Raw genomic sequence first — 18675 nt, 5'->3', positions numbered from 1 at the left:
CAGCCACTCCAAAATGAATGGAACCACCTGGGCTGCTGGGTTGGACTTGATGGGTCGCGTTGACTGCTCCACTGGCGGCTTTGCTGGCCAAGATCTCATCCTGAGAATCTTGGAGTGTGATAGTCGGCCGGGCATTTAGTCGCTGCTGCAGCCGTTTGTCCCTGAGCCCACACACCATGTGATCTCGCAGCCTTTCTTCTAGGTTGCTAAAATTGCACAGGTGAGCGGCTTCCCGCAGGGCTGCGATAAATTCGGAAGCTGACTCACCTGGCCGTTGGCACCGCTGGTCGAACTGACCTTGCCAAGCCAGTTCAGATATTCGCAGCTTAAAATGATTGTTCAGCTTCTCTACAATGTCCTTGTATGACACGGTCTCGATCGCTGTCAGCGCGCACAGGTTAACGGCCAGATCGTGCATCGCTGGGCCACTCAAACAGGTCAGAGCTGCAGCTTTTTGAACATCGTCGGTGATGTGGTTAGCCCGCAGGAATGCTTCTACCTGGCTGAGGTGAGAAGCCCATCTCTCAGGGTGACAAGTGTCGAACGGCAGAACCTGTCCGAGTTTTGCCATTGTGTGTCCTGTTCCTCCGCTTTGACCACAAGCGCTCGCTTGGCCGGCCGTAGATGGTTTGGGGAAAGATGCTTCTTTCCTCCGATCCTTAGTGACTTCAGCTCCTCAGGAGGAACAGGATCCCACCTTCGTCGCCACTATTGTGTAGTGGGTTCTCGACCGCATGGCAATACGATGGACAAAGGGTTCAGCATAACAGCACTTTATTAGTGGAAGTTCTGAACAGAACAATTAGGGTTACCAGTGCCCCTTATATACCTGGCCAGGTACGCTCATGGCCAATCCCTTTATCTGGTTTTCCCGCTGAGCGCTAGCCAGCCAATCCTGTCACAGTACAGCGCCACCTGGTGGTGTCAGTGAGCCACTGCTTGTATTCATTCATCCCCATACATAACAGAAGTTTCTAAATATTGTGTGGTTGTTCTTTCTGTTTTTATAGCCAGCCACAAAGACAGAGAAGAGAAACACATGGAGCATCACACAAGCAAGGCAGGTAGGGAACTAAAATTGAAGTGATAAACTGAAAATTGAAATTCTTATAGTTTCTTTCCTTTCTTATGCCCATATAAAAAAGAGAAACTAGTAGGATGGTTCTGCTACTTTAAATTCTGGATTTAACAGTTTGATTGGAGGGAACGAGATGTTTTTTTTAGGTGGCAATACTACATGTATTATTTTACTAATTTCAAAACTTTGTAAATTATATTCCTGCAGCATATCGGAGAGTTCCATTTCATTCTTCCTCTAAGACCTAGTCTGCCATTCTCAAACAAGATATCTACCAGACCAAGGGTCTATGTCCCTCCAGATGTTATTCTCCAACTCACATTAGTTTGTTAACATCTGGAGGTTCCCACTTTCGTAACCCCTATCATGGGATCATCTATTTTCCTTATTAGAATAAAAATTAAAAATATGGATTTATTTCATAACTGTGCCAATTCAGGAGAGCTAACACACTGGGAGGCTTCTAGGCTAGGGACTGTAAAACTGCAAGGAAATTTTTATTTCTTCTTTTGTTGTGTTGTATTCAATGTATAGTGATCTAAAATGTGAATATCATATACACACAGACAGAAGTTCTAATAAATGAATAGAGTTCAGTCCATAGACTCACACCTCATTTCAGGCCATTTTCTAAAACTCAACAGTTATCTGGATGGAAGAAATACAATCAGTTGGTTGCCCTTACAAAGAATATGTAGTAGAACACCAACTAAATTCTGGATGCCTTCCTTCCTATTTTGATTGGGGATATTTACATGTAGCAAAGCAATCTTAACCTACAAAGGCTCCCTATTTAGATATTTTTCAGTTATTATTTACCCCCATGTGGCTCCCACATATTCAAGGATTATCTGATGCGCCTGGTCTTTGCAGTGAAGTCATGGACTCTATTCTCATTTTTGGAGAAAATCCTCATTTTTAAATATTTAGGAATATTGTTCATCAATACAAATATGAAAAACGTATTCCTACCCCTCTGATATGTGCTGATTCCTTGGGGGCCCAACTCCCGAACTAAGGAATAATTTGTTGTATTGTATTTGTTGTCTCCCTGCCATGTAGCCCTATACTTAAACGAAGTCCCGATATCACCAAATCACCACTGATAAAGTCAGAACAACTTCTCAAAATAGATGACCATGACTTCAGCATGCGGCCAGGCTTTGGAGGTATGATAGAGGAGGTTCTCCTGATAATACGTTTTTCCCCTCCATCGCTTCTTGAAAAAATGTTGCATTGATTTTGCACAAAAATGAATAGGAAGAATCACTGTATCCTGTGAAATGTGCAGTAAATGTTTGCTTAAATAGGGGATAGTTTTTTTCCCTAGTGTAGTTTTTCAGATTGTAGGCAGTTTTTGGAAGAGAAGATTGTAACCTGAATGCATCCATTTCCAACCTGGTATCCTTGATATAAGTTTAAATTAGAGTCTTGAAGGGTACAAGGATTGTTAATATTGCAAGACAGACAGAAATGTTGCATTAGTTTTTTGCCTCACTGCATTCTGGTACTGAGAAATTTACTGATTGAATTTCGGCCTGTTGTTAAGCTGAAAAAACTGGGCAGTATTAATATGGGGGTGTCATGGCAAGGAATTTGGGAAAATGTTTAACATCTAATGGCGAGACCATTTCCCAACATGGAGGTAAAAATGATTAGTACAGTAATAATAGTCCTCAGGTTAGAACCATTCAAACAGAGACCTTTCAAAGTTACGACAGCACTGAATGAGAGGGACTTATGACCACTCCTCAGAGTTCTGATTATTGCAATGTTCTGAGGTCATGTGTTCATGATCCAGGTGCTTGGTGCCCAGCTAATGACTACAACGTCACAGTGAATCGTCATGATTGCAATTTATGGCATTTCTTGCTGGCTCCCAACAAGCAAAATCAATGGGGAAGTGAGCAGTAAATTTGAAGTTTTGGTCATGTGAGGTCCTTGTTTAAGGACACATGTAGTCCTCACTGAGTAACACCAACCGGGACTAATAGACCTGCCATCAGGTTATGTTACACTGTGATTTATGACATTATCAACCACAATTCCAGTCCCAACTGATGTTGGAAGTGAAGGAGTACCTGAATGCTGATGATATTAAATTGTACTGTGGGCATACAGGCACACAGTCCTTAGTCCTTAGTCAGACTTCTCAGGGGAAAAAACTGCAGCAGTGTGAGTAATTTACAGGAACATCTTGTGATTTTTCTTGCCAGCTTCCCCACTGACTTTTTGAAATCAGCAGGGAAGGTCACAAATGGCAGTCACCTGGCTATGAGATACTGTAACTGTCATAAGTGGAATCCAGTTGCCAAGTATCTAGATTGTGAACTGTGAGGTGCCAGGAGACTAACAATTATAGCAGGGGTCTTCAAACTTGGCCCTTTTATGACTTGTGGACTTCAACTCCCAGAATTCCTCAGCCAGCTGGCTGAGGAATTCTGGGAGTTGAAGTCCACAAGTCATAAAAGGGCCAAGTTTGAAGACCCCTGAATTATAGTCTCTTCTAGGCATGAAAACCAGCTGGTTTTCATGCCTAATCTGAGACTATAATTCATAGTTTCCTGGCACCCCACAGTTCACAAGCTAGATATTTGGCAACTGGATTACACTTATGAAAGTTGCAGTATCCTGTCACTGTCTCTCAGCCCAACCCTCCTCACGGGGTTATTGTTGTGAAGAAAGTAGGAAGGAGGAAAAGTATTATCTACTTTTAAAGTAAAAATGGTGGGATAAAATCTAATAAAATCTAATAAAAGAAGTTCAAATGATCGCTGAACAAGTGATAATTAATGACTAACTGTCTTGTGATATTTTTTTGATGTTATTGGTTTTGGTTCCTAATTATGTTTTCCACCAAGAGCCCCAAACTGTGAATGGGAGACCTTAAAAAGTCTGTAAATAAAAAAAAATGGCACTACTCTTTCTCTTTTTAAATATCTAGCCTAATGGTTGACGTAGGTATCCTCTATGTTTATCCAGGCCCTGCAATTCCTGTTGGAGTTGATGTACAAGTTGAAAGTCTGGACAGCATCTCAGAGGTTGACATGGTAAGTATCCATTTTATGATTCAGAATGCAAATGGATAGTTGGAATATGATTAATTTAGTCCATGAATACACCTGGGATTCCCTGGACTCAAAGACATTAATTGAAATCAGCGATGTCTGGAATAGTCAAGAAAGTAGTTTTTTTGCACATTCATATGTATTTACAAAGTAATTCAGGCAGGGTCTTTGGGAACAAGTCAGTCTCCTCTATCATAAATTCATCCCACTCCCATAAATGCTCATGAAATTCAGTATAACGTTAGCAACATTGGACCCAGAAGTATGCAACTAGATGTTCCAGAATCACCCTAAAGCTTTATGCAACTCCCTAAAGTTTCATTCAATTGTAATTATTAATAGCGAAGAAGGGGTTAATTATCATAAACATGGCTGGATAATAGTTGTATCAACATTATTTAATTTTCAATAAATATAAATTAAATGGAATCCGATTTAGGTTATGTTGGAACCTAATGCTTTTTGCAATGCCATTCAAATGCCAGTCATAAATCTTGGCTCAGAAATACCTGAAGATAACAGAAAACATTCACAAGTGTTATAATCGTTTGAGCACATTTATAAACAGGAGAACTCCCACCAGAGCCTCCTGCAAGTCCTGGTGTCAGGACCCACCCCAATTCACGTCTTAGGAAAACAAAAACTCTTGGAGTCAGTTCTAGTCCAAAAGGAATTTTTACTAGGACATGTTTGGTTGTAGAAATACAAGACAGGACCTGGTATTGTTTTACAGATTGAAACTTTATAAAGAGTTCCCAGTTCAACCCCCTCTTCTCTCAACCCCATTTGGTCAGCCCCCCATCATTTACTTCGTGTAATCCCTTTCATGGGAAAAAGGGAACTTCGGATCTTTTACAGTTATTGCCTTCTTCCTTTACAGATTCAAATGGAGACACAAGCCAGATGCCTTCTTCCCTAACCCTCTCCTTTGTTCCCCCAGTTCAAAAGGTTTCCCTTGGTCTTTGAAATAACCTAAGGCAGGCTGAATCCACATCCGCTTCTCCTTCCTCGGGAGATGGCAGAATCCAGGGGGGGGATAATGTTTTAAACATACATTTATGAATGTGATATAAATGGATTCTGACACCTGGTGTCACTTAGGAGCATTCTTCTGCTTCCATGCAGGGAACCCTATTTATTGTAAGGTTAATGTAACTATGCAGGGGTTGAAATTTGCAGTATTAAAGTGGCTTCTGTTTTAGTTTTCCTCATGTAATGGTTTTTATGTTTTTTTAAAAATTACAGATAATTACCATTCAATCAAATATTTTAACAGATTTTTTCTCATTTTTAAAGTAGATGAGAATTTTAAAATTCTGTTTCTGTTTACTTCATTAGGTGCTTAAATGCTTAGTTTTTTGTATTTTTAGTATTTGCCATATGTGATTAAATAATATTTCTGGAAAAAAGGTAGGAATGTCAATGAAAATGTCTCTTTTTCCATTTTTTAAAATTAGGATTTCACCATGACTCTTTACCTGAGACATTACTGGAAAGATGAAAGATTGTCATTTCCAAGTACCAATAATCAAAGTATGACATTTGATGGCAGACTTGTGAAAAAGATCTGGGTGCCTGACATGTTCTTTGTCCATTCAAAGCGTTCCTTTATCCATGACACAACGACAGATAATGTGATGCTTCGAGTACAGCCAGATGGACAAGTGCTTTACAGCTTGAGGTAAGATGTAATAATTGATCAAAGAAGCAGAAAAAAATAGATCCTATACTCAGCTCATGCAAGAAGATCACACAAATTGGTTATAAACAATGACATAATAACAGTTGTCAAAATGATTCACTGGAACATCTGTAAAAATTATCATCTGGCAGTAATGAAAATTGGCAGGAACATGTAGTTGAAAAAGTTGTAAAAAATAAGCTAGTTAAAATAATGTGGGATTTCTGAAAACAAATTGATAAAGTTTTCGCACATAATGTACCAGATTTAACTATGGTTGAAAAAAAATGTAGATAATTGATGCGGCAATACCAGAGGATAATAGAATAGAAGTCAAAGAACTGAGAAGTTCATAAACTATCAAGATCTGAAAAGTGAAGCTCAAAGATTATGGCATAAAACAGCATTTGTGGTCCTAATGGTTATTGGGTCACTGGATGCCATAACCAAAATAGCTTGGATGTCATTTAGAAAATTTGCTCATTGACAAAATTTCCATCCATCAGTTACAAAAGGCCACTTGGATCAGCACATATACTGCACTCATACATTACAACATCTTAAGTTCTTAGGAAGAACTCAGTGTATACAAAGCCCAACATCAACTAAAGAAATGGCAAGTGTGATTTCACATTCTTGTGTGTTGTTGTTGTTAGTTGCGAAGTCGTATCCGACCCATCGCGACCCTATGGACAACGTTCCTCCAGGCTTTCCTGTCCTCTACCATCTTCTGGAGTCCATTTAAGCTCACGCCTACTGCTTCAGTAACTCCATCCAGCCTACTCATTCTCTGTCGTCCCCTTCTTCTCTTGCCCTCAATCTTTCCCAGCATTAGGCTCTTCTCCAGTGAGTCCTTCCTTCTCATTAGGTGGCCAAAGTATTTGAGTTTTAGCTTCAGGATCTGGCCTTCTAAAGAGCAGTCAGGGTTGATCTCCTCTAGGACTGACCGGTTTGATCGCCTTGCAGTCCAAGGGACTCGCAGGAGTCTTCTCCAGCACCAGAGTTCAAAGTCCTCAATTCTTTGGCGCTCAGCCTTTCTTATGGTCCAACTTTCACTGCCATACATTGCAACTGGGAAGACCATAGCCTTGACTATACGCACTTTTGTTGACAGGGTGATGTCTCTGCTTTTTAGTGTGTTGTCTAGATTTGCCATGGCTTTCCTCCCGAGGAGCAAGCGTCTTTTTATTTCTTGACTACAGTCCCCATCTGCAGTGATCTTGGAGCCCAGGAAAATAAAATCTGTCACTACCTCCATTTCTTCCCCATCTATTTGCCAGGAATTGAGAGGGCCGGATGCCATGATCTTGGTTTTCTTAATGTTTAGTTTCAACCCAACCTTTGCACTCTCCTTCTTCACTCGCAACAAGAGACTCTTCAGTTCCTCTTCACTTTCTGCCATTAGAGTGGTATCATCTGCATATCTTGTTGTTGATATTTCTTCCGGCAATCTTAATTCCAACTTTTGATTCATCTAGCCCTGCCTTTCTCATGATGTGCTCTGCATATAAGTTAAATAGGCAAGGCGACAGTATACAGCCTTGCCGGACTCCTTTCCCAATTTTGAACCAATCAGTGGTTCCGTGTCCAGTTCTCACTGTTGCTTCTTGGCCCGCATATAGGTTTCTCAAGAGACAAATAAGATGGTCTGGTACTCCCATCTCTTTAAGGACTTGCCACAGTTTGTTATGATCCACACAATCAAAGGCTTTAGCATAGTCAAAGAAGCAGAAGTAGATGTTTTTCTGGAACTCTCTAGCTTTCTCCATGATCCAGCGTATGTTGGCAATTTGATCTCTAGTTCCTCTGCCTCTTCGAAATCCTGCCTGTACTTCTGGTAGTTCTCGATCCACATACTGCTGGAGTCTAGCTTGTAGGATTTTAAGCATAACTTTACTAGCATGAGAAATGAGTGCAATGGTGCAATAGTTTGAACATTCTTTGGCACTGCCTTTCTTTGGAATTGGAATGTAAACTGATCTTTTCCAATCCTGTGGCCACTGTTGAGTTTTCCAAATTTGATGGCAAATTGAGTGTAGCACTTGAGTATATACACAATTCTTGTGTATATAACCATAATTCAAACTTGTATGCTAACTGAGTCTTAATGACTGTTGGTAGCTTACAACAATCAAAGAAATTATAATCAAATTAATTTATTAAAATTATCCTTCAAATTGTTGTTACAAATTAAAAATACTGATAAGATGGAATTTTGAAGGTTGTATACTGAAGGGAGTCAGAAGGAAATAAAGATTATAATTAAAGGAGAAGAACACTTAAATGTGACTTGCTAACAGAGCAAAATGCTTTAACATTTAACATACTGAAAGGTATTTGTGAGCAATGGACTCAGAAGTTAATTTTAAGAATATCTGCCATCATAGATAGAGTATGTGTAAATAATGTTATGAAAGAGGAACACGTTCTACTGGACAAGACTGAAATTTGAATTGGATTTAAAAATGACAGGCTACAAGAATGATCTAGAAAAAGATGACATACTAGCTATATGAATGAATCTGGCTGATATTTTAATACTTAAAAAGGACTTACAAATAACAAACCAGAAGAGTGACTTGGATAATTTTCCTGTATCTGTTGGTGTTGAAAGACTTGGTAAAAAAGAACAAAGTTAAAAGGAAATCAAATCAAGTTATGAAACATTAGTTGAAGGAACTAAGAATCAAGATTGTTAAATATAAAGGGAAGGAATATAAAGGTGGTTTACTTGATCATGTTTAAAACTGATATTGTTATTTTGGTAACCATTAATGGACTTTTGCTGACAAGGACTGGATGACAAAGTTTGTCTATGGGTAAGAGATGAAATATTGAATGAAGAGTGTTATACCTTAAGGGAAGATGATAAATTGTGAAATTATTTATATTTGTTGTGATGAAGGGGAGGTTGTTTAAGTATTTGTTTTCTCCTTATATTATTTTTTTCTATTTTTTCTATTCTCTTTTTTTCTGCACTATTTTTTCTTTTTATTCTTTGAATTTTTGTAGCTTCCACTAGTTATTATTTGTATAATTATATTACCGGTAATAAATTTTTTTTAAAAAAAAAGTGCTAGATGAGATCGCCTGGTGGCATAGGGTGAGGCAGAGCTCTAGATCCCTTAGGCCAGGGGTGTCAAACTCGCAACATCACGTGATGTGTTGCGACGTATGGTGACTTTTTTTGCCATTGCCGGCAATGGGTTGGGTATGGTTTCTCTATGATGCATTCAGCCCCTGGGCTGGCAGTTTGACACCCCTGCCTTAGGTCAATCAAGTGATGCTGTGGTTATTCTTTCTCAAGACTGGGTGGCTGTGGATTTTAAGGGCCCATGTTTTTCTATCCTTGCTTATGAATGAGTTTGCAGTATAATTAAACAGAACTGGTATACAGTCTAGGGATCCTCCTGGACTCAGCTCCTTTTTAAAGACTAATTAGCAGTTGTGGCTGGGAAGGCTTTTGTAGTTTTACTTTGTGAGCCAGTTGCTTCCTGTATTGGAAGCACTGTTCATGGTCACTCATGCCTTAGACACCTCAAGCAGATTACTACAATGTGCTCTAAATGTGGTTGCCTTTGAAGACCATCTGGAAGCTGCATCTTGTCCAGAATATGGTGCCACCGTGCATATTGGCACACCTCAATACATCCATGTTACACCTCTGTCCTGCAGGCTGCATATCTTTACTCAGGAGCAAGTTCCATTACTTAATTGGAGTTTATTCAATATTTATACTGCTACTTTGGATATTGCAGTTCTGGGTATGTATCTTGTTGAAAATAATGGAAATTACTATAACCAAGCATGAACAGAACGGCATTGTTTATTATGCAGCACCCCATTAAAACTTGTTAAAAAAAATGGAATGTGGACCTAACCTGCATTATTCTTTTTTTCTTCACCCATTTCTCATTTTAATAGTAACAGATATTTTCTGTGTTCCTAGGGTCACTGTAACAGCAATGTGTAACATGGATTTCAGTCGTTTTCCCCTTGACACACAGACATGTTCCCTGGAAATTGAAAGCTGTAAGTAAACAGTACTTAAAAACCATTGATTGATTGATTCCTTAAAACTGATTTCTAAGTAGGTTTGCATGTTGTTTTCCCAGAAGGTGTTTTAATACTGTAACTGAGGTTGTCTGCAGATTCAATTTTCCTCTTCTTAGTCCCTAAGGATCTGTGTCTAGACTGATTAGCTGTTTCACATAAAACTGACCAACTTCTTTTAAAGCTTTTGTTTTTAAAAAGTAAATACTGTAGCCTGTAATGCAGATGTTAACAAATAATCTGGTAATTATAAAACAATTTCTTTGCTTACTGATTTGTTATGGCAATAGTGACAGTAAGGTGTTGTGTCGAAATTAGATGTACATTTTTTATTTTTATTTATTTAGCTTATGGTATCTACAGAGGATATAAATATATATCAAGACACAAGAGAGAGAGACACACACAGAGAGAGCATCAGATAGTCCTCGACTTATGACCATAATTGAGCCCAAAATTTCTGTTGTTAAGTGAGACAGTTAAGTAAATTTTGCCCCATTTTACGATCTTTCTTCCCACAATTGTTAAGTGAATCACTGTAGTTTCGTTAAGTTAGTAACACAGTTGTTAAGTGTATCTGACTTTTCCACTGACTTTGCTTGTCAGAAGGTCACAAAAAGTGATCACTTGACCCTGGGACATTGCAACTGTCATAAATATGAATCAGTTGCCAAGTTTCTAAATTTTGATCATGCAACCACAGGAATGCTGCAACAGTCATAAGTGTGAAAAACTGTCATCAGTCCCTTTTTCAGTACTGTTGTAACTTTGAACAGTCACTAAATGAACTGTTGTAACTTGAGGACTACCTGTATGTGGACAATAAAATGTACAAGATAAAATATTAAATTAAGATAAAACCATAAGAAAATAAGCATAATATGACATCATAAAGTCACAATAGGATAGATGTTATAAGTTGATATCTAAGGAAGCTAGTTATCTAAGATATGAACTGTAGACTACCTCCACAATGGTATACCCCAGGCAACATTCTATTTTAACTAAGTGGCTAAAAGTCTACACATATGGCAACCAAACTGGATATTGCATCTCTCACAGTCAAAAACTACAGAGGTAGCAATTAGATTACAAGAGTTCTTTTAAGAACTCACTGACAAATGATATTGGATCCCAGATCCATATTTTGCAACTAAACGTAGAAGACTTAAGTATACGTACAATGATTCATATTAAGGACTACATAAAATGGTATCTGTCCAATTTCACAATTAGGACATGTTTCCAGCTTTTTGTTATGCTGCCATCAATAATATTCAAGGGATAGAACTTGCCCCTCATCGTTAATATTAAGAGCATTGATTGGACTACAGTTGCACTGGGAAGAGCTTCTAGCTAGCGTGTTTGTAATAGCAAGAACTAAATTATGATGTATGTGAAATAGACTGAGAGTTGAAATATAAGATATTACACTACGGGTGCCAGGCTGATGAGGACTACACTAAGCTCTGTGCTGTATGTTATCTGGATTCATTGCCATAAATATTTCCTTCCTCTGTAGATGCTTATACTGAAGATGATCTCATGCTGTACTGGAAGAATGGGAACGAGTCCTTGAAAACAGACGATAGAATATCATTATCTCAGTTCCTTATACAAGAGTTTCACACTACCACCAAACTTGCTTTTTATAGCAGCACAGGTAAGTACGCTTGGATCACAAAGCTTACTTCTTCATGCTTTTGCAATGGGAATTAATTTGTTTTCTTTCCTACAAAAGCTCAGCAGATGAATCCCAAACTCAGGCTTGAATTGCACATCTCTTATCTGTAGAGTTGTAACTTGGTGTTGGTTGGATTCATAGCAAGAGGAGGAAAAAGGCCGGTCTGTCTGCCACCCTCTGCAGGTGTTCCTCCCTCTGTCCCCCAGAAAGAGTGCCACCTCTACTTAAACATCCAGATGTATGTTTGACACACCGTCATACATATTTTACAATTCATCAGGTATTAAATTTCAACAATACATCATCTCATAAAAAATCTCTTTCAAGTTATAAGTCAGTGCAAATTTCAATCCTTTACTCCACGTATTCTCGCACTGATCAAGTGTTACGTTATATCCAAAGTCTTTTGCTCATTTAATCATACATTCTTTGACTTAATCATCTTCTATATTTATTTTCAATAATAATTTATACATCTTAGTAATAACACGGTCAGGGTTAGTACATAAATCCACTTCAAAGGCAGATTATTCATTCATAAAATTCTTCTTATCCAATTTGTCAACTGAGCATAAGCAACCTATTGTCAAGTATAGCCATCCTTTTCCAGTTCTTTTCTGGAAAGGCTTAGTTTGGTGCAGGTTCTATATCAGAAAAAGTCAATAAATAAGAATAGGTTCAACTAAGTCTGTGTAGCTATCATTTCTCTTCTGAAAAAGGTTTCTTGGGGTGAGAGACACAGAGGAATTTTTGGAATCAGTCTTATTTTATATAAGCCCTCATTATGGGACACCTAAAGAAATTATTTTGAAAATCTATATTAACCTTAACTTTGTCATACCATAAACAGCTGTACCACCCAAATTTCAAATCATGTCCTTCAAACTCCAGTAACCTCCTTTTCCTCAGTCACCCAATCTTTCTTGCCTACCAAACAACAAGCAGCAAAATGCAATTTTAAATCAGGTAATCCTAGCCCCCACTTTCTTTAGCATCTTGCAATAGTTTAGATTTGATTCTTCGGTTTTTTGCCTTGCTATACAAATTTAGAGATATCTTTTTGCCATGGTTTGAATATTATTATCAGTCGTCAGCATTGGTATTGTCTAGAATAAAAATAATATCCTTGGTAAAACATTCATCTTAAACACTGAAATTCTGCTCAGTAATGACAATTGTCATCTATCCCACTTCAATGTCTTACTTAATATCATTCCATATCTTAACATAACTGTTCCATAGAGAAGTGTGGTTAAATCACCATTAATAATAATATATGCTTTCTGTAATGTATATATTGATCTGATTCCTGAATAAAATTCTTCCCAAAGTCCATAATTCTCAAACCTTTAAACATAAATTTCCAATTCAAATTGTCAAAAGCTTTCTCTGTATCTGCAAGAATTGTCGGGGGGAAAACTTGTTAAAGAGAAACAAGAGACAACACACAGCAAAATTCTCACTTTAGGATCCAGAGGTTTATTTAAATTTGATACACAAATTCAGTACTTACAACAACTTATTGCAATAAGGACCAAGTGGACTAGCGGTCATTAAGTATGACAGCTGGGCCAAGAGGCAACACCCAGATCTTTGAAGCAGGCTTTATACCTTAACATTGTGCCTACCTCTAGCATTCTGGTACCACCCAGTAGCCATTCCACTTGTCTTTCTCGGGACTGACATCCGGGTCAACTCCCTATTCCTGAAACTGACCACTACGTTAGTTCCTTATTCTTATTCCATTGTCCTCGTTACTGAACCAGTTTCCTGTTCTTCCTTGTCCTAGCTCTGACCACTACTTTCCTCACTACCGTTTCTACTCGTGTCATTGTACCTGTGCACAAGGCATAGTTTCTCAATTCCTATGCTATCTGTTTTTGCACTCTGTTCCTGTGGAAAATGTGTGCCAACCACAATCTTTCACCATCTACTGCAAAGGTCACAGTTCTTCCTTCTACTCAGTATTTCTCAGCAGACATCGCCTTTATTTTAACAGACTACCAAAGAAATATGTTTGATTTATACAGAAAGAATTATTAAGATATTTTTTCCTTTCACAGAATCAAGGCTGCTTGCTTCTCATTTTGCTGTGGTAAATGCTCTATTACATCCAATACTTTTCTCATGTGATTTCTTAATTGTCTTTTGGGTAGAAGCCACATTGACCATCATGAACGAAATCCTGTAAAATCTTTTTTATTTTATCAGCCAATATTGTTGGGAATATTTAATAAACATTATTCAGCAACTACATCAGTCTATAGTTCTTGGCTGAAATGAGACCATGTTCTTCCATTGGCAATATTGGCTCTTTCCAGGCTCCTGGCATAGCAGACCCTTGCAAAATGGAATTCATCACATTTTTAAGAGGTATAAAAGTTGATCCTCAAAGCACTTATGAGTTCACAACCCATCCAGACCTGGTGCTTTCCCACTTTTAATCTTTTTAAATAGCTTTTGATATTTCAAAGCTTGTTCATAATTTGTTACTGAAGTTGTGAAATTTTGGGTAGACTCTGTTTTTTCATGTACCCATCAATCTTTTCGGAGAAACCTCCTGTCTGTTATACAAATTTAAATAGAAGTCATGAATACTGAATAATCACATGATCTGTTACTACAATCTTGCCTTTCTGAATCTTTAATATTGTTTTCTTTTCTCTCTCCTTTCTCAATTCATGTGCCAACCATTTCCCAGGTTTATCTGCAAATTCAAAGTTCTTCTATTTCATATAGTTTAGTTTGGTCTTTATTTCTCTTACAGTTAGCATCGATAATTGTGGAAGTAAGAGTATAATTTGATATAATATAACAAAGGCTATGATGCTTTCTGTAAAACTATCTAATTTTCCAACTCTTTGGCATCCATATGATACCAATTCTCAAGAAAGTTTTAGGCCTTTCTGAAAAAAAAGTAGTATATTATCTAGAGTTTCCATTCTTTTAATTCCAAGAATCTATTTTTGCCAAATTGTCCATCAGGCCAAAAAAGGACTTTGGTAACATTATTTTACAGGTTTTACTAAGAAAGAAGATGTAAGGTATATAATCCAATACGATTACATAACTTAAATATTCACAAATACAAGATTTCCTTGGCAAGATTAAGGTTGCATTCGAGAACAGCTCTATAATTGCTCATCAGGTACTTACAAATGGTGTGCTGAAAGATATAATTACTCGGTAAAATGAGGACCCAGACTGTTAGGGGCAATAATGCTGACTCTGTAAACCACTTAGAGAGGGCTGCAAAGCACTGTGAAGCGGTATATAAGTTTAAGTGCTGTTGCTATTGTCTGAAGAAATGTTTCAGTCTAATAAATTCTAAACAGGTTCACACAGAAAGGCTGGAAAGAAGAAAGAACAGAAATCATTCTTGTACAAATAGGATTCTTAGTAGAACTTAATGGGAGTATAGGGCATTTCTATTTGGCAAACTGTCACGTTCCACCTGTTCCAGTGTGAGTGAGGGCATTTTGACAGCAAGAAATGTCAAAACAATTGCAACAATTGCTTCACAGAGATAGAGAACGTGGAGACTTATTTTTCCTCTTTCATGATATATTTACAGGAATTAAGGGGGGGAACAGATCTATTTGCAGCAGACTTATTTGATTTCATTAAATTTGGGTAAATCAAAACTCAATTTTTTAAAACACCTAAACTGAATCCACAGGACTTCTAAATGTTACTTGCATGTTTGTATTATTAAAGTGAAAAATGCCCCTTTTTGGTGATAATTCAAAGCATAGTACTATGAAAATAAATACCAGAAGAGTTCCATGTTGTTTATGTGGCTGTTATCAATGGTACTCTTCATTGAGATCTAGTTTTTCTTCTCTCCTGCAGGTTGGTATAACCGTCTCTTCATCAACTTCACATTACGAAGACATATCTTCTTCTTCTTGCTTCAGACCTATTTCCCTGCCACTCTGATGGTCATGTTGTCTTGGGTTTCTTTTTGGATAGACCGTCGTGCTGTGCCTGCAAGAGTTCCCTTAGGTAAGAGATGGAATCTATCTCTGCTTTTATTTAGAACAACTGCAATCTAGGACATAATGCATTGACAAATAAACTTAGTTGTAATGTTTTTACCTCTTCTCTTCTTCCCCATAGGAAGTCTTAGCTAGCCTATGGATAAAAAACAGGTGGAAGCTGATGATAGATAGATAGACAGACAGACAGACAGACAGACAGACAGACAGACAGACAGACAGACAGATAGATAATCACATGGACTAAAGCTATGTAGATTTAGCCATTTGTATTTAAAGGGGCTTATAAATTAGTTGTTTATTTTAAAACAATACTAAGTCCAATGAGTTTTATCAGAGTTAAGTTTGCTTTAGACTGCAGATGTGAGATCCCATCCAACAATTATTTTCTCAAAAATAGGTCTTGCTGTTTTCAACATCTTACTTCCTCCACCAAAGTGTGTCTAGGGTGGCAATCCTAGTCTGGTTCTGTTCCCCAAAAGCAGAATTAACTATCCTCAAGGCATCTATGCATCAATCTTGGCAAAACTGGGTGTGTACAAACAGGCTTTAAGTTTAAGTTTCCCCTAAAAAGACAGAAGCACGAATAAAGATGGCAGATTATCAATATAAATAAAACCAACTTCTTTAAGTCAACATGTTCTTTTCTTAAAGAAAAGCTACCCCTTTGGTGAAATAAATGCATTATTTAAAAATGAGTATCTTCAAGTGGATAATTGTAATGTCCTTAGGTATCACGACGGTACTGACCATGTCTACCATCATCACTGGTGTCAATGCCTCCATGCCTCGAGTTTCCTACATCAAAGCTGTGGACATTTACCTCTGGGTCAGTTTTGTGTTTGTCTTCCTCTCAGTATTAGAGTATGCTGCAGTGAATTACCTGACCACAGTGCAAGAGCGAAAAGAACGGAAGCAATGCGAGAAGGTAAATGTTACTGTCATAAGGAGCTGGGTAAAACAACTGAGATATTAATGTGGGGTCCTTGGTCTCTCTGATCTTGGTTGTTTTCTTGTTGATATTTCATTACCCAACTATATAATATCATCAGTGCTAGAAGGGAGTGGAGTTCTGATGATATATCCTAGTTGGGTAATAAAATTTCTGCAAGAAACCAACAAAGCTCAGAGAGCACCAAGGATCCCACAATTCAACCGTAACCTTCAAATATTCTGCTACTTTGGTAACATATTTATATAGATGCATAAAATGTTTTTTTTAAATAATCTAAATATTTAAATTTAAAACAAAGTCATATAAAATTATGGCAGGAAACGACAATAACCAATAGATGTAGTTATGTCCATTTGAATGCCATTCCTTCTCTTTCCTCCACAGCTTTCTTGTGCTTCTGCAATTTCACAGCCAAAGCAAATGACAGGGATGGAAGGCACCTACAGTGATGGAGAAGTAAATGAATTAGGGCAATATGTGTCTGAAAATGGAAGCAAAGAAGACAGAATGATGGTTCAGCTGGGTCTTGGATCAGAAGGAAATTCAAGTAGGAGGAAAGTCCAGAGATATAGCAGCATGAGAATCGATACTCATGCCATTGACAAGTATTCCAGAATAATATTTCCAGGATCATACATTTTATTTAATTTGATATATTGGTCCATTTTTTCATAGTTATTTTTTTTCTTTAGCTATTTTTTATGTGCTTGCAATAACATCATGCATGAATTATCAAGTAAATTTGAAAGTGGAAACTGAACGTTCTTTGTTCTTCCTGATAAAGTTTGGTACTCTAATATGAATATCACTTAAATTGCTCTCCTGATCATTTTCTTGTGGTTTCAATGGGGAATAGCGAAGAGAAGAGAAGAGAAGAGAAGAGAAGAGAAGAGAAGAGAAGAGAAGAGAAGAGAAGAGAAGAGAAGAGAAGAGAAGAGAAGAGAAGAGAAGAGAAGAGAAGAGAAGAGAAGAGAAGAGCCTACCTTTTGCAAAAGGGATTCTTTGAAGAGTGTTTGCATTTTAAAAGACATGTACTAAATTATTACTAAAGGACAAAAAAGGCAAGAAGATATTTTAAATTTCTCATTTGAAACTTCTAATTATGGCATTTTTATTTCAGTTACACAAATGGACTATATTTTAAATTTTTATTTTCATTTGTAAATATGTGCTATTAAGTCAGTATCAATTCTTAACAACCATATAGATACCAGGATGATCTATCCCCATTCTGGCTTATCAGATCTTCAAACAACGTACCCATTGCCACTTTAGTTGAGTCTATTCACTTCACTGCTGGTTGTCCTCTTTTTCTCTGTCCTACATTTCCCAAAATTATTGACCTCAACATTTGAGCATTTTAGTTTTGAATAAGAACTTTGCATTGATTTGTTTTAAGATCAGTTTGTTTTCTGGGTATTCATGGTATTCTCAGAAGTCATCTCCGACACCAAAGTTCAAAAACATCAATATTATTTTTAAAAATCATAAATCAAAAAACTCTTTGTAGATAAATTAGAAATGTAGATACTCTACAGATACTCTACAAGATTTAATAACCTTAAAAGAAGTGTAAATGTTAAGCTTGTATTTATTTTGCTTAGAATTTTCTGCCTTAGTAAAGAAAATATTTTTTAACACTTTGATACAGTACTTCGAAGCAAACAGAATACCTAAAGGTATTATGAAATGTTAGAAAAACATTTTATGAAGTCCATTTACTGAATTATCAATACTGCTGGTGCCTAAATTGAATGGGTTTTTTTGTTTAAATCAACAATATATATATATATATATATATATATATATATATATATATATATATATATATATATATGCATCTTTGGTTATTCGGGTTGCACATACGAAAGATGCACATACGAACACCCGCGAAAACCTCAGAAAACATATATATATATATATATATATATATATATATATATATATATATATATATATATATATATATATAATGGCATCAGCTTTGAGGATTACTCTGAATGCATCATGGGATATTGTAAGCAGTATCACAGATGACATGTTCAATTTAACTGAATCCTTTTTTTTTTTTACTACAATGCCCTGTGGCAAGGGTGATGAACCTGTGACCATATAAATGCTGAACTACATTTCCCCAGTTCCTTGGGCTATGTGGACT

At 37.0% G+C, this 18675-nt stretch overlaps 1 protein-coding gene across 1 annotated transcript; it reads left to right on the top strand.

Moving 5' to 3' along the window:
* Nucleotides 1–4026: 4026 nt before the first annotated feature.
* On the top strand, nt 4027–17992 carry GABRR1 (gamma-aminobutyric acid type A receptor subunit rho1; the record flags this gene model as incomplete). The annotated part of the gene is made up of 7 exons (XM_081346564.1): nt 4027–4128; nt 5604–5827; nt 9777–9859; nt 11403–11543; nt 15417–15569; nt 16294–16490; nt 16902–17992. The coding sequence occupies 7 exons, from the start codon at nt 4027–4029 to the stop codon at nt 17190–17192; spliced, it is 1191 nt and encodes a 396-aa protein (XP_081202690.1). The 3' UTR covers nt 17193–17992.
* Nucleotides 17993–18675: the final 683 nt, after the last annotated feature.

This window comes from Vipera berus (assembly GCF_964194415.1).
Source record: "Vipera berus genome assembly, chromosome: 1".
NCBI lineage: Eukaryota > Metazoa > Chordata > Lepidosauria > Squamata > Viperidae > Vipera > Vipera berus.
Note: the sequence above shows the minus strand (reverse complement) of the source record. Positions and strands in the feature narration are given on the sequence as shown.